The sequence below is a fragment of the Schistocerca piceifrons genome, chromosome 5, assembly GCF_021461385.2.
Source record: "Schistocerca piceifrons isolate TAMUIC-IGC-003096 chromosome 5, iqSchPice1.1, whole genome shotgun sequence".
NCBI classification, from domain to species: Eukaryota; Metazoa; Arthropoda; class Insecta; order Orthoptera; family Acrididae; genus Schistocerca; species Schistocerca piceifrons.
In genome coordinates this window covers 133,802,306-133,816,873 of record NC_060142.1, presented here as the reverse complement: position 1 = coordinate 133,816,873, position 14,568 = coordinate 133,802,306, and the positions used below count along the sequence as shown (strand labels likewise).

The following is a 14,568-nucleotide window of genomic DNA, read 5'->3' as shown; positions in this document are numbered from 1 at the left end:
GAGGGCCATTGCGTAGCAACAAAACGCAAAACGGTAGCGAGGACAGGGTCAGCAGCTGTGGCTGTAGCTACACGACGAAAATCAATCGGAAACGATTCGACCACGTCATCGGTTTCCGAATCAATGATCCTGCAAGCAAGTTCGGAAGAGTCGAATGCTCTATCCTCAGCAACAGGCAAACGGGACAACACATCGGCGTTTCCGTGCTTAGCAGTGGACCGATACAAGATATCGTAGCGGTACTGCGAGAGGAAAACAGACCAGCGAATAAATATCTGCGCTGTACGTGGAGGTACAGGCTTGTTCGGATGAAAAAGCGACATCAAAGGTTTGTGGTCTGTGATGATGGTAAAGTGACGATCATACAAGAAATCATGAAACTTAGTAACACCAAAGACGAGAGCCAAAGCTTCCTTCTCGATCTGTGAATAATTTCTTTGCGCTGACGACAGCAATTTGGACGCAAAGGCAATAGGGCGATCATGCGAGCCATCTTTGTGCGCAAGCACAGCACCGATCCCGAAATCCGATGCATCTACCATCAACAAAAGGGGTTTCTGGGGATCAAATGGCGTAAGGCAAGTATTTGAAAGCAACGCCGATTTCAACTGGCGAAAGGCGCGTTCGCATTCCGTCGTCCAGACGAACGGAACACCTTTACGGCGTAAGCGATGAAGCGGAGCTGAAATGGAAGAAGCGCGCGGCACAAATTTATTGTAATAGTTAATTTTTCCCAACACACTCTGTAGCTGCTTCAAATTCTGCGGCGAAGGCAAGTCCTGTATGGCACGAAGGTGCTCTGGACTCGGATGTATGTCTTGGGCATTGATTACATGTCCCAAATATGGTAAGTCACGAGCAAAAAACACACATTTGTCCTTCCGCAAGCGAAGACCATTTTGTCGCAAGACGTGAAATAATGTGCGGAGGTTGGCTAAATGTTCGTCTTCTGTCTTTCCGGAGAGCACAATATCGTCCAGATAGTTTGCTGCAGTAGGGACCGACGCACAAACAGTTTGTAGATACTGCTGAAACAATGCAGGTGCGGATGCACACCCGAATGGCAGTCTTTTGAATCGATACAAACCAAGATGCATGTTAACCACCAATACGCGCTGGGATTCGTCGTCCACCGGTATTTGCAAGTACGCATCTGCTAGGTCCAACTTAGAAAAATATTTACCCGGGCACAGTTTGTCAAAAAGATCTTCCGGGCGGGGTAAAGGAAAAGTTGCAATCACTAGTTGTGGATTCACTGTGGCCTTGAAGTCCACGCAAAGTCTCAATTTTCCGGAAGGTTTCGGCAAAATTACTAAGGGTGAAGCCCAGAGAGAAGCCTGCACGCGTTCAATTACACCTTGTGATTCCAAATCGTGTAATGTTCTTGTGAGCTCATCACGCAATGCGTGGGGAACATTGTGCGCTCTGAAAAATTTTGGTTGCGCGTTTACTTTCAGTTCCAAATGTGCTTTATAGTTCGTAGCGCAACCAAGGCCCGGTGCAAAAATGTCTGCAAATTCTTCACATAGACGAGAAACACTTTCAGAAGGCACAGTCTGGTTCACTGAGAGGACCTGATTTACTATAGACAAGTTAAACAACTGAAATAAATCTAAACCAAACAAGTTCACTGCAGAAGAAGAACGAAGAACGTAAAATGACACAAGTTTTGTTTGTCCCTTGTATGTTGCAAGAAGGCTGCACTGTCCTAACACTGTCCTGAATATGTAGTTAGCGTAACATTTGCGGCACGCAACAGGGGTGTGCCCAGTTGTTTGTACGTGTCTTTATTGAGCAACGAAACTGCAGCTCCGGTATCGAGCTGGAATGGGATCACGTTGCCATTAATGTCCAAGTCTACAAAAAGTTTATTGTCCTGCTGACGATAAGAGCGACTGTTTTGTGCAACGTGAACAGACACTGGTACAGAATCACTTGCGCCTTGACGTGATTTCCGTCGATGTCGACGCACACATTTTGTGGGACGAACACAGTCACTGGTAGAGAGAGTGGCACTGGGCGGTGTGGAATGAACTACATGAATGTCCATAGGCGAAGGTTCACGAGCCTGAGTATTCTTGGTTCGATTCCGGCGCGAAGCAAAGGGCCTGGAATTGTTGTAATTGTCCGATCGGAGCTTTTTCTGGCAAACACGTTGAACATGTCCTTTTTTATTACAGAAAAAGCAAATAGCTTGGCGTGATGGGCAATTCTCACGCGATTGTCTAGTAGCACACCGCGGGCATGATTTCACTGCATTTGCATGCTGGCGCGGGACATGTGGCTGCGCGGACGTGCGCGAGGGCTGTTTACAGTTCCATGCAGCTCGCCCGGCGGGCCGGTGAACGTGACACACAGCTGGCGAAGTTTCAAATGATTCCTGTGCAAAGTCAAGTGTGTCTTGCCTATCCAATAAGTCTATCACCTGTTGAAGGGAGGGATTGACTAGTTTCAAAATTTGCTCCCGTATACGAACATCAGAAACGTTCTGTGCAATTGCATCACGTACCATAGTATCCGAATAAGGGAGTCCACATTCACACTCGAAAGCACAATCCCTTGTAAGGCCTTGCAAAGTTGCAACCCACTCCCTACTAGTTTGACCGGCTGTACGTTTTGTACGAAAGAACGTATACCGTTTTGGAATTACATTGACTGATTCCTTGAAATAGGCATCTAAAGCCGACAAAATTTCTTCGTAGGACAGAGTTGCTACGTCGCGTCGGGGAAACAGTTTCCCTATCACACCGTAGGTGGACACACTGACACAGGCCAAAAGAAAAGGCTGCCGCTCGTTACCTTGACTTCTGTAGGTGGCGAGATGGAATCCAAATTGGCGTGACCACTCCGTCCATGTTTCCATTTCCGCATCGAATGGACGAAGCTGGGGTGCAACAGCATGTTGTGGCTGCGGTAGCGGTGAAGTGGCCGCCGCCGCATCGTTTTGCAGTGCACGTTGACCCTGGACGAGCTGTCCAAGGGCATCCAATAACGCCTGCGTCTGCTGATTCTGCAAGCGGTACAATTCGGACAGTACATCTGGAGATTGTGGCGAAGCCATGACACAAGTAAATCAATCAAATAGAAAGAAGACTTTTTTCTTTAGCCTCTTCGCCACTTGTTATATTGCTAGAGAAGGCCGAAATGCACGCTATAAGCTCATGCAGGATGGCGTGAGGTCTGAAACAGGATACATAATGAATGCTATGAAGAAAAGTACGTAGCTTCTGGAATACTTAACTTTAATCTATCATTTGTATACATCGTTCTTGATGAGACATGCTTCATACGATAACTATCAATTGCTATGGCGCCTTGCTAGGTCGTAGCCATTGACTTAGCTGAAGGCTATTCTAACTATCTTCTCTGCAAATAAACGAGGCTTCGTCAGTGTTGCATCGCTAGCTAAGTCGTCCGTACAACTGGGGCGAGTGCCAGGACGTCTCTCTAGACCTGCCGCGTGATGGCGCTCGGTCTGCAATTACTGACAGTGGCGACACGCGGGTCTGTCATATACTAATGGACCGCGGCCGATTTAAAAGCTATCACCTAGCAAGTGTGGTGTCTGGCGGTGACACCACAATTACATATATCCCCAAAGATGGTACTTGTTAGAATAACTTTTTATAATTCTGTTTTAAGTCTCATCAACACCATATTATCATTTTTTTACAATTTTTATAATTCTTCTAATTTCAGTGAAGGATGTTGGTACCTCTTGTTGCTTCAAGTTTTGTGGAATGATATTTTTAATATATCCTGCTGCTTCTTCTACTGAACCATTATGGTGCTAAATTTAGAAAGCTATTGTTAAAACTACTCACAACTTGTGAATTATCAGTCACCACATTGTTATTTAGTTTCATTGTTAGGATATATCTTGTGTATTGACTGGTTGCCCTCTCTTCGATTTGGCAATATGAAAGATAAAATAAAAATTATTATCTGGGTTATTAATTTCTGTCATGGCATACAGAATTCTTGACTTGTTAATAACTTTCCGTAAAATACCACAGTATGTTTTGTAGTAGGGATGTAATGTTTGACCTTGACTTATTCTGGCCTATATATTAATTTTTCTATTCCTCTTACATGACGTTTCAGTTACCTTACCTACCTATGACTTACTGGTTTCTCTAATGGAATTTAATGGATAGGTGGTTTGGAAAGTTACTTTCAAATATTGATACAAATTGACCATGGAATAAATTGAATTCGACATTAGCATCTCTTTCTGTGTACACCTGATGCCATACCAGATCTTTAACTTATTCTTAAAGGACTGTATTCCATTCTCAGTAATAAGCCTCACTGCTTTGTTTGAACCTACCTCAGGGCTTTGAGATTTTTTGTTGTTTATTTCTATTACCTGTGAGTCATCATTACAAATATTACAAGAAAGGAAATTAACAGCAGCAGTAAGCTACAAGACAGCTTATAGCATAAGAATTCCAAATCTATACGACACTGTAATACAATAAAAAGTGACAGCGCCCACTGCTGATATATATGGATACAATAACCAAATTTTTATTCCTGAAATAAACAAAATTATGAAAAAACAAAAAAATATTATGCAACTTTCCGGATGGTCTGAAGATGCAAACTAACCGAAATGGATCCATCACAACAAAAACATTAAACTAGTATAACAGTAATCTGGATTTTTTCTTACACAATATCTATAAGAGATGTCTTCAAGACTGTGGGCCCATTGGATAATTAAATTGAGTTAATTCAGAGATCGATATTAAAAGTAGATTTTGGGACAATTTTATTGCCTTCGTCATTATAAGTCGCGTGATTATCCTGAGAATCGGATAAGAGAGAGTATCGCACCTATACACCCATACAAGTGACAATTTTTCCTCCCTACATATGCTAAAGTAACAGGGCGTGGAGTACGTTGACTTGCGGAACGGATGTAGGCCAGTTATCCTCGCCACCTGTTTTCGATGGAGTCTTCTAGTATGACATTACCTCAGCGATGGGAATAAAGACAAGCATATACTACGGAAAGCTAGTACACCTTAGTGTCTGTTCTATCATAATCTATATTTTCTGTAAATTTCAGATTTCTAATGTTTAAGAGCTATGAACGATACAATTTCATGTCGGAACACAATTCCTCTGTATACTTGTTTGATTTGAGTGGAAAATACGTGCCTTTCCAGGTCTGTTCACCGGACCGCTGCTGAAGAAGTTCTCGATGAGACAGGTGGCTGTCACTGGAGGGTGCTTTGTGGTGACCGGCCTGGTGCTCACCAGCTTCGCCAATTCCATAATCCACATCATCATCACCTACAGTATCTTTGTAGGTAAGAGATATTCATCGTGATCAATACACTCAGGTATCAATGACACAATCGACTTCACAGTATTCAGAGTTGAAACCATTACGCGATTTCAGAAAACCTAGGTCCAGATGCTAAGACCTGCTGCTGTAACTGAACTTACGTTCTTATTTTTCCAATGCTTTAATCAAGTTCCTCCATTCTCAAGTTCCTCTCTGTGTCTGCATATCACTGTGACGTCCCGTCTTTTGTTTCTTTTTGTTCAATGTTTGCCTTTTTGATCTAAACATTTATAGATAATGTATTATTTACAATACAATGTTTCATTGTGCTACTTCGAAATCAGAGAGTGCCCGAAAATAGTTGTTACATCTGCATACAAACTTTAGGTATTATGTTGCAGCGAGGTTGTCTCTTTTATTCTCCTTTCCAGTGCAAAGTTATTTAACATTATATCGTAAGGACATCTAAATTAGCAAAAATCTTCAATTTGTAACAAAATTATCATTGCGAAAATATGTCTCATAACTACTCCCCATAGATATTCCTGAGTTCAGATATTTGAAGAAGACGTATTACGTGCATAACTTCAACTACGTGGATTCACGGAGTTGCACTGTTAAGTACGCCATTTATTTCTTTAATCTCTTCTTAAGCATCGAGCACTGTATATACCAATAAACAACGTACGAAATGGTAAAGATAAAATACGTAGAAGTGGAAACTGCGTATAGGGAAAAGTATAACATGTAATATAACGGGATTCAGAAACATTTGAGCAAAAACCGGCCACATCTAAAGGCTGCAGACTGTGTATAAGAAAACGTATAACATTTAATACAATGGAACTAAGATGTATTGGACTAAACGCCGGGTACGCCTAACGCATCTGGTTTAGCCTTCATGAAATCCTCAATAGTGCAGGTGCTTCGGCAGAGTTCACAGTGCCCAAACATACTGTAGAGCAATGAGTCGCATGTCAACACAAGCACCGAAGTCAACATTACCTTCCTTCAATTGGGCCAACTGGCGGTCAATCGAGGAGGTACAGTACATACTGACGAAACTAAAACAAGCTCTAACATGGAAAGTAAGCGTTTCCGGACACATGTCCACATAACATATTTTCTTTCTTTGTGTGTGAGGAATGTTTTCTGAAAGTTTGGCCGTACCTTTTTGTAACACCCTGTATACGCGACTTCGCAGCTGGCTAGCACGGCCATAATGGTGTAGTCCTTTCTGTCCCGGGTTTTGTAGCTCATATAATGCCTGCTACTCTGGGCACTATGTTGTTTCTAGCAACTGCTTTATGATTTGTGTTCATATAGTGTTTACTTAAGTGAGTGCTCAATCTGAGGCGCCACCCAAGTATTTTGTGGTTGCGCGATGCTCCGGCCGTAAAACCTCCCGTGATACTTGTAGTGTCTTTGACAACAGTATGTTAAGTGAAAAACGTATGTTTGGCTCATCTAGAGATTCGGTTTGAGTTGGGTTTCCTTGTAGTAGGCAGCCAGTTGCACAAGAGTTTTTCATAATTTTTTCTCCATGGTCTTAAAGTTATTTGCATGAGCTTAACACCACAGCCTTCTAGCAGTAATTTATCGTAGATCGCTTGAGCAACGAAAGGTACCTAGAGACTGGAAAAAAGCGCAGGTCATTCCCGTTTTTAAGAAAGGCAATAAGACAGATCCACACAATTATAGATCTATATCGTTGACGTCAATATGTTGTAGAATTGTGGAACATGTTTTATGCTCAAGAATTAAACGTTCTTGGAAAATGAACATCTCCTCTATAAAAATCAGCATGGATTCCACAAACAGATCCTGCGAAACTCAGCTCGCTCTGTTCCACCATGAGATCCACAGCTCAGTGGACAACGGCGCTCAGGTTGATGCCGTGTTCCTTGATTTCAGTAAGGCATTTGACACCGTCCCGCACTGCCATTTAATAATTAATAAAAAAAATACAAGCTTACGGAGTATCGGAGCAAACCTGCGATTGGATTCAAGACTTTCTTCCAGATAGAACTCAACATGTCATTCTTAACGGGACTAAATCGACAAATGTAAAGGTAATATCGGGAGTACCACAGGGAAGTGTGATAGGACCGTTGCTGCTTACAATATATATAAATGGTCTAGTAGAAAGCGTCGGATGCTCTTTAAGGCTATTCGCAGATGATGCAGTTGTCTGTACCACAGTAGCAACCCCACAAGATAGTAAGAATTTGCTGAACAACCTGTAGAGAATTGATGAATGGTGCGGACTCTGACAGTTGACCCTGAACGTTAATAATGTAACGTATTTCGCATGCATAGGAAAAGAAATCCACTACTGTACAGCAACACTGTTGATGAGAAACAGCTGGAGACAGCGTCTGCCGCAAAATATCTAGGCGTAACTATCCAGAGCGAGCTTAAGTGGAACGCCCATGGAAAACAGGTAGTGGGAAAAGGAGACACCAGATCCATCGGAAAATTCTTAAGAAAATGTAACTCATCCAGGAAAGGAGTGACTTACAAGGCGCTTGTTCGACGATTATTGAGTGTTGTTCATCTATCTGGGAATCCTATCAGGTAGGACTGATAGAGGAGCCAACGAAGAGCGGCACGTTTCGTCACGGGATCATTTAGCTGGCGAGAGAGCGTTACGGAGATGCTAAACGAACTCCACTGGCAGACGTTACAAGAGAGGCGTTGTGCATCACGGAGGTATTTAGTGTTGAAATTTTGGGACAGCGCTTTTCAAGAGTCGGGCAACATATTACTCCCCCCCTCCCCACCACATACATGTCACGCATTGACCACGAGGAGAAAATTCGAGAAATTAGACCCAATACAGAGGCATACCGACAATCATTCTTCTCACGCACTATTCGCGAGCGAACAGAGTTGGAGGGATCAGATAGTGGTACCGAAAGTAACCTCCACCACACACCATTAGGTGGCTTGCGGAGTATGATTTAGATGTATACAAAACTTTGACAGTCTTCTGGTAGTTGCCGCTCAGTGGAGTAGATATTGAACACCAATGGCGCAGGACACTAAGCTCCGGGAACGCATTCTCCTGAGTTCTCCATCGGTTTCTTTGCCCTTAAAATCGATAAAGAATCATCTGTTTTGGATGAGATTCCTAAGCATTTGTGACATGCCATAATAAATACTTAGTGCGCACACTTTCCGTAACTGCAGGCGGTGACTGACTGCGTTGTAGGCTGCTGATATTTCCATGTAACACAGCCCCGCTGATTATTCTTTCCTCGAATCCATGCTCCATGAGTTGTGTCAGCTTCAGTATCTCTGTTGTGTAGCAACGCCCGACGGCGGCTCGTCAAAATCTTCCCAGTACGCTACTATATTGCAAAAATAACAAGAAATCAGATCACAAAAAATGTATTAAAATAAAAAGTAGTTGTTACTCAGTGACGAAAAATTAAGTCCATACATCGCTGCTTTCTACTGCTGAATTTATGTTTAACTTTGGATATGAAACCCTCAGCGTCGTTTACCATGATCTTCTCGATTGTTCTGCCTAACCCCACCCTCGGAATTCACGGCATGTGCAGATAAAAACTGAAAATTTTTTTCGCAAGGAAGAATACAATGTTTCGAAGTATCTCCGGCATGATGCCGGATTGATAGTTGTGGGAAGAATTTTAGACAGCGTAAAGTGCCATCATCACGTTACTTCTGCTGATTGATGTCCTGGACCATTGAAAGTGATATATATATATCAGTCATCTCCCCCCTCCACTGACTGTGTATGGAACTGGTGAAGTGTTCTAGAGAAACAGCTATAGCGACCACCAAATCCGACCAGCCTTCAAGCAAAGGATCATACCACAGCCAACACCCGATGAAGTCCAACTGAAAAGGGTAGTCTACATTCCATATGCGAGCAATGTATATGGAAAAATCGGTAGAACATTACTACGAGAAAATATCAAATATGTTTACCACCCAACAGGAAAGACCAAATCCCTTTTAGGGACAGTAAAAGACGATCCGGGACTCCGGAAATCTGGACTGCATTACATATCATACAAATACGGAAATGCATTTGTCGGAGAAACTATTCACACAACTGAAAAAAGTTGCACGAAACACCGACCTCCAACAGCCCACAAAATCAGCAGCTGCTGAACACTGCCTTGAAACCAACCACAAAATGAAATACGAAGATACAAAAATTCTGCACAAGACATCCCACTATGGGGCTGCAAGGAGGCTGTCGAAATACAGCAACGTGAAAACTCATCAACAAGGACAGTAGATTTCAACTTAGTGAAGCGTCGACTCCGGCACAGAAAGTTTTCCAGACGTAATGGAAACGAAACATCGACCTTCGTGAAGGCGGGGCACAGCTGATGTGAGGACTGCAGCACTTTTAGCATTGGCAGGGATGACGTCACATCAGAGCATGCGCAGTCGCACACAGACAGCTGCGTGTCCCCACTGAGTGGTTCACAGCACGGCTGAAATCATTTTCAGCACTCGACAATGCGGTTTCTTGTTATCGCGTTGACAGCACTACAAAACATATTTTTGGGGGTCTCTTTTACATACCAGCACCAATTCGAGAAAAATCGCATAATTGTAATACGGTTTCTGGCTCGCGTTCGAAGAGAAATGGCATAGCTATAGTGTGATACGGTGTGCTGTAGCACTTTAGCACACGATCACTGGCCGCCACTGCGTTTGCCTGTACTGAGGTCAGCTTTTTGTGAGATCAGGAGAGGCTCAAATACTTCTGGCAGCCTGTTGGTATCGAGAAAGCTATGAAAATGGCATAGTAATGAAAGTGGTTTGTAGCTCTTAGGGTATTTGGGTCTTTTCCAGGTTTTAGAATGGCTATGACCCGATACTTCCTCCAGTTCTTTGGTATTTTTAACACTGGGTGACCACTTTTTGGTTGCGACACTGCAATTTTATATGTTCCAGGCATATGCCGTGAGAACCAGCTGCCTAGCGTGTTTTGCACTTACTGATTCGAGTTCTGTCATACTAAATATTTCGGCGGTCTTTTTGTATGGTATCATTCTGTTATGTTATTTTCTATGTTCGTATTGCTTTGGTCCGGGAGCCTTCCTTTTTTTCAGCTGATGCCCAATTTGATCTGATTTGACATTTGCATGTATGTTGGTTTTCGTGGAGTCACTGGCTAGGCGGTTAAAAAGTCTCTACACCTTGCGACAGCTTCGACCCATAACAATTTCCTCCATTAACTTGCTCCATTCTTTCGATTTTCTTGAGATGATGAGATTGCTGTGCAATAGTTTCTCCTGCAAAGGGATCGATTCCGAATAGAGTATTAATATTGGTGCAGGAGTGCGGCTGTCTCGTGGACAAGCCCTTTCGTGTAGATAAATCTGCGTATTCTTGGAACTGAAGCTTTAGAGCAAGTTCTAACCGTGTCTATGAAGTGATCGTATTCTGCTGGGACCAGACTGATCGTCTGAATTTCCTTAGCTAACAGCTCGCCGAACTTGTCTCCATTACCTTTCCTGAAATTGTGTATAATTCTGAACTGTACCTTTGTGGTTGGACAGCTGGTAGCGTTTGGCACATTATTAGTCGGTGCTGTGTGTTCAAAACAGGAAGACAGAGTGATTTCAAGCACTACTCTGATGCCTTACAGTTCACGTAATTGTATACATCCACTCAAGTTTCCTGATAAAAGGCATAGTACAATAAAAATAAGCGCATGTGAGGATCCTATATTTTCACACGTCATATTATTTACTATTTTTTGCCATTCTCTAGGCTGATTCTTCAGTTTGGCTGCATATTGAGCATCGATAGTCATTCAGCAACAGTTAGTTAAGTAGTATCGAGCAGTAAAAATAATCTTCAAATATTCAAATGTGTGTGAATTCTTAAGGAATGAAACTGCTTAGGTCATCGGTTCCTAGACTTACACACTACTTAAGCTAAGAACAAAGCCAAATCATTTCCATCTTTTCTCAAGTCTTCCAATATATCATTTCCAGTCCGGCTTGTAATTCAAAATCTTCTGGGGATTTCTACGATCTTTTTTTCGCTTGACAAGTTGTCACCAATTTTCACAACGTTTTTCAATTTCTTCATTCATGCTGAAAATAGTTAATTCTGCTGTAAGATCTTAATTTCTAATCGTGTCTCTTCTTGTGTGTGCCATCCTCGTCCTAAGGAACCTTTCTTCTTGTGGCAACCAAGTTTTCGCTTCCATATGATGACAGAAGTTGTCATCACTATATTGAATTTTGTGTTGTTCTTTTTTTTGCACTTAAGGTCTAATCTTCTGTTAACAGTACCACAACATCTTGAAATTGCTGTGTTTTTCTGTCAGTATCAGAACTTATATCACATCTGACGTAAAGGATTTAAGAGATTTGTTCTAAAGCTGAATTATTTAAAACAGTGTTTTATCTCACTGAATGCAGTTCTCAAAATGCCATTATTTTCTTTTTATTATTAGAAATTTTGAAATTGTATTCCTAGCAAATTAGTTTCGGTTGCTATACTGATCTTCAGGCGCGATTTTCGTTCTTTTGAATAGTAACGGTATAATCTGCGAACAAAAGCACATTCAACTACTTATCAGTTGCTATCGTAATTGTTTACTTTGCCTTGGCTCTGAGCACTATGGGACATAACATCTATGGTCATCAGTCCCCAATTGTTTACTTTGCGTTGCCATCAATAATGAAGTCCAGAATGATATTTTCACTCTGCAGCGGAGTGTGCGCTGATATGAAACTTCCTGGCAGATTAAAACTTTGTGCCCGACCAAGACTCAAACTTGGGACCTTTGCCTTTCCCGGGCGCCCGCATCTCGTGGTCGTGCGGTAGCGTTCTCGCTTCCCACGCCCGGGTTCCCGGGTTCGATTCCCGGCGGGGTCAGAGATTTTCTCTGCCTCGTGATGGCTGGGTGTTGTGTGCTGTCCTTAGGTTAGTTAGGTTTACGTAGTTCTAAGTTCTAGGGGACTGATGACCATAGATGTTAAGTCCCATAGTGCTCAGAGCCAGCCTTTCCCGGGCAAGTGCTCTACCATCTGAGTTTGGAACGTAGGAGACGAGATACTGGCAGAAATAAAGCTGTGAGGAGCGGGCGTCAGTCGTGATTCGGTAGCTCAGGTGGTAGAGCACTTGCCTGCGAAAGGCAAAGGTCCCGAGTTCGAGTCTCGGTTGGGCACATAGTTTTAATCTGCCAGGAAGTTTCAATAATGAAGTCAGTTTCAATATTAATTACAGTAGGCAACATTCTACATCCTTAACTTACATCTTTATTAATAAATGTTCTTTCTGATGGATTCCTGCTTATGTATATGCAATCTGTGTATTTTCATGCAGACTTTTCACTATCTGTATTGGGTGTCTAGGGTAGCAGCATTCAGACAAAATCTTCCATAGCCCACCACAGCTTTTATGGTCGAAATCTTCCCCAGGGTCGATAAGGCCATATGGGTCTCTCGATTAAATTCTCTGTGTTTTTCTATTGTGCTCTTAATTACAAACACATAGTCCATGTACGAATTTCCTGATGAAAATTTCATTCCATTCCTCAAAAATAACAGTTTCTGTGGTACTTTTCATCTAGATATTAAAAATCTTTGTGTCCAGTTTGTTGCCATTGTTTAGAAGACTGATACCACGATACCTTAAGTTCAATTTAATTATTCGTGCCACGCTTACATTTTACTCGAAATTTCAGTGAGAAGAAACTCGTTGTGTGTTGTGGCATGCATTGCTTTTATTGTAGGTACGAATGGAAGCGTAAGTTTGATTGGCTTTTGCGGAAGAAACAATATCAATAATAAATAATACATTTTTGATTTGTCATTAACTGTCGTCGGGTAAATCCTTTGTGGTCAGTTTCAGAAGTATGGTGTTGAACGAATGCATATTGTTAGCCAACTGCAGAAACGGTTGTTGAGAGGAGTTATGTAGCACTTTGAATGACATCTTTGTGGGCTGTTACAAGCGGAATGCCACTCCATCCAGGCACCTTACAGTACCTACATTCCAGATTATGATCTAATTGACACAACTCGTGTCACATGGCCACAGATGAACAATAGCTACACGGTACAGACTATGATCACAGCCTTTAAGAAGAAAGACTGCGTAGTAGATTGCAAAGATAGAATAGGTACACTGTAAAGGGAATGCATGATGGATGCTTCACTTATATTTTTGTTGTAAGCGACAAATTACTTGACATGTGCAGCAGTATGTTCAAAATCTATTACAAAGTAATCAAAATTGGAATTTCTGTGTATTCATGAAGTTGAAGTTCTGCAGTGTCAGACTACACAGTGGTTTTTCTCTTATTCTAGTACGCAATTTAATATTTATTATTTATTAATTATTTATTATTAGTTATTTATTTTTATTTATTTTATGTTAAAAATTTTATTAATGAACTAATATGTACATCATATCGACAAATATTGCGTAAGTTATCAATGGAAAGTTTAACCATGGGTAACTAACTGAATTCAAATTACATTGGCTGGTGTACCCATTCAAATTTAGATATCGACTCATGAAACAGCATTGAAATATATATTTCCATAAATTAGCTAGGTTACAAAATGGCTTTCAGTAAGTACCAATGGTCCCATCCTACTCTCAATTGGTCTCTGAACCTGTTCTTTTAAGGAACAGTATATTGTTTCATTAATAATAATTAATATAAAATAATAACAAGCTGTAATTAATAACAAAACAACAGCAGTGCGATTCTGTAACAACTATAGTTGCGACATTAATGACAAAGCTCCTATCTTTACTATTATTATATCAGGAAGGTCAGTTACGTTCAATGCTCGATTATTGTTTTTTCTTGGTAGTTTAGTGAGTTACTATTATTTAATATTTATTTATTTAACCTGATCAGATTAGCGCCTTCTTACATTGGACAAGGATTTCACGTATGCAGACTATTTTTATAACATAGTTGCCTAAGAAATGACCATAATTTTAATGTGGCAGATAATAATAAAATTATTTTAGTGTCACTAGACACAATGTTAATAAACAGGACTGTCAAGAGCTAATACATTTAAAAATGGCAATTATTATTATTAATATTACTATGATTATTATAGTGGCAGATACGGAAAGAGTTTGTAGGAGTTCAAAATAGATATTTTCTGAAATAGCAACGTCTAGAGAAGGGAAATTTAAGGCGACTGCACCAGCGGAGAGCGCTGGAAGATAAAGAATATCAGGTTGGAAATAAGGAAGGGGTAACAAGTGTGTACAGCGATAACGGTCGTCAGTAGATA

At 41.3% G+C, this 14,568-nt stretch overlaps 1 protein-coding gene across 1 annotated transcript in view; it reads left to right on the top strand.

The window, feature by feature from the left end:
- Positions 1 to 14,568, top strand: part of LOC124798800 (monocarboxylate transporter 12-B-like) — a 64,781-nt gene that overhangs the window by 13,341 nt on the left and 36,872 nt on the right. The window contains exon 4 of the mRNA XM_047262329.1: positions 5,153 to 5,318. Coding sequence (XP_047118285.1) covers positions 5,153 to 5,318 — 166 coding nt within the window. The remainder of the gene's footprint in view (positions 1 to 5,152; positions 5,319 to 14,568) is intronic.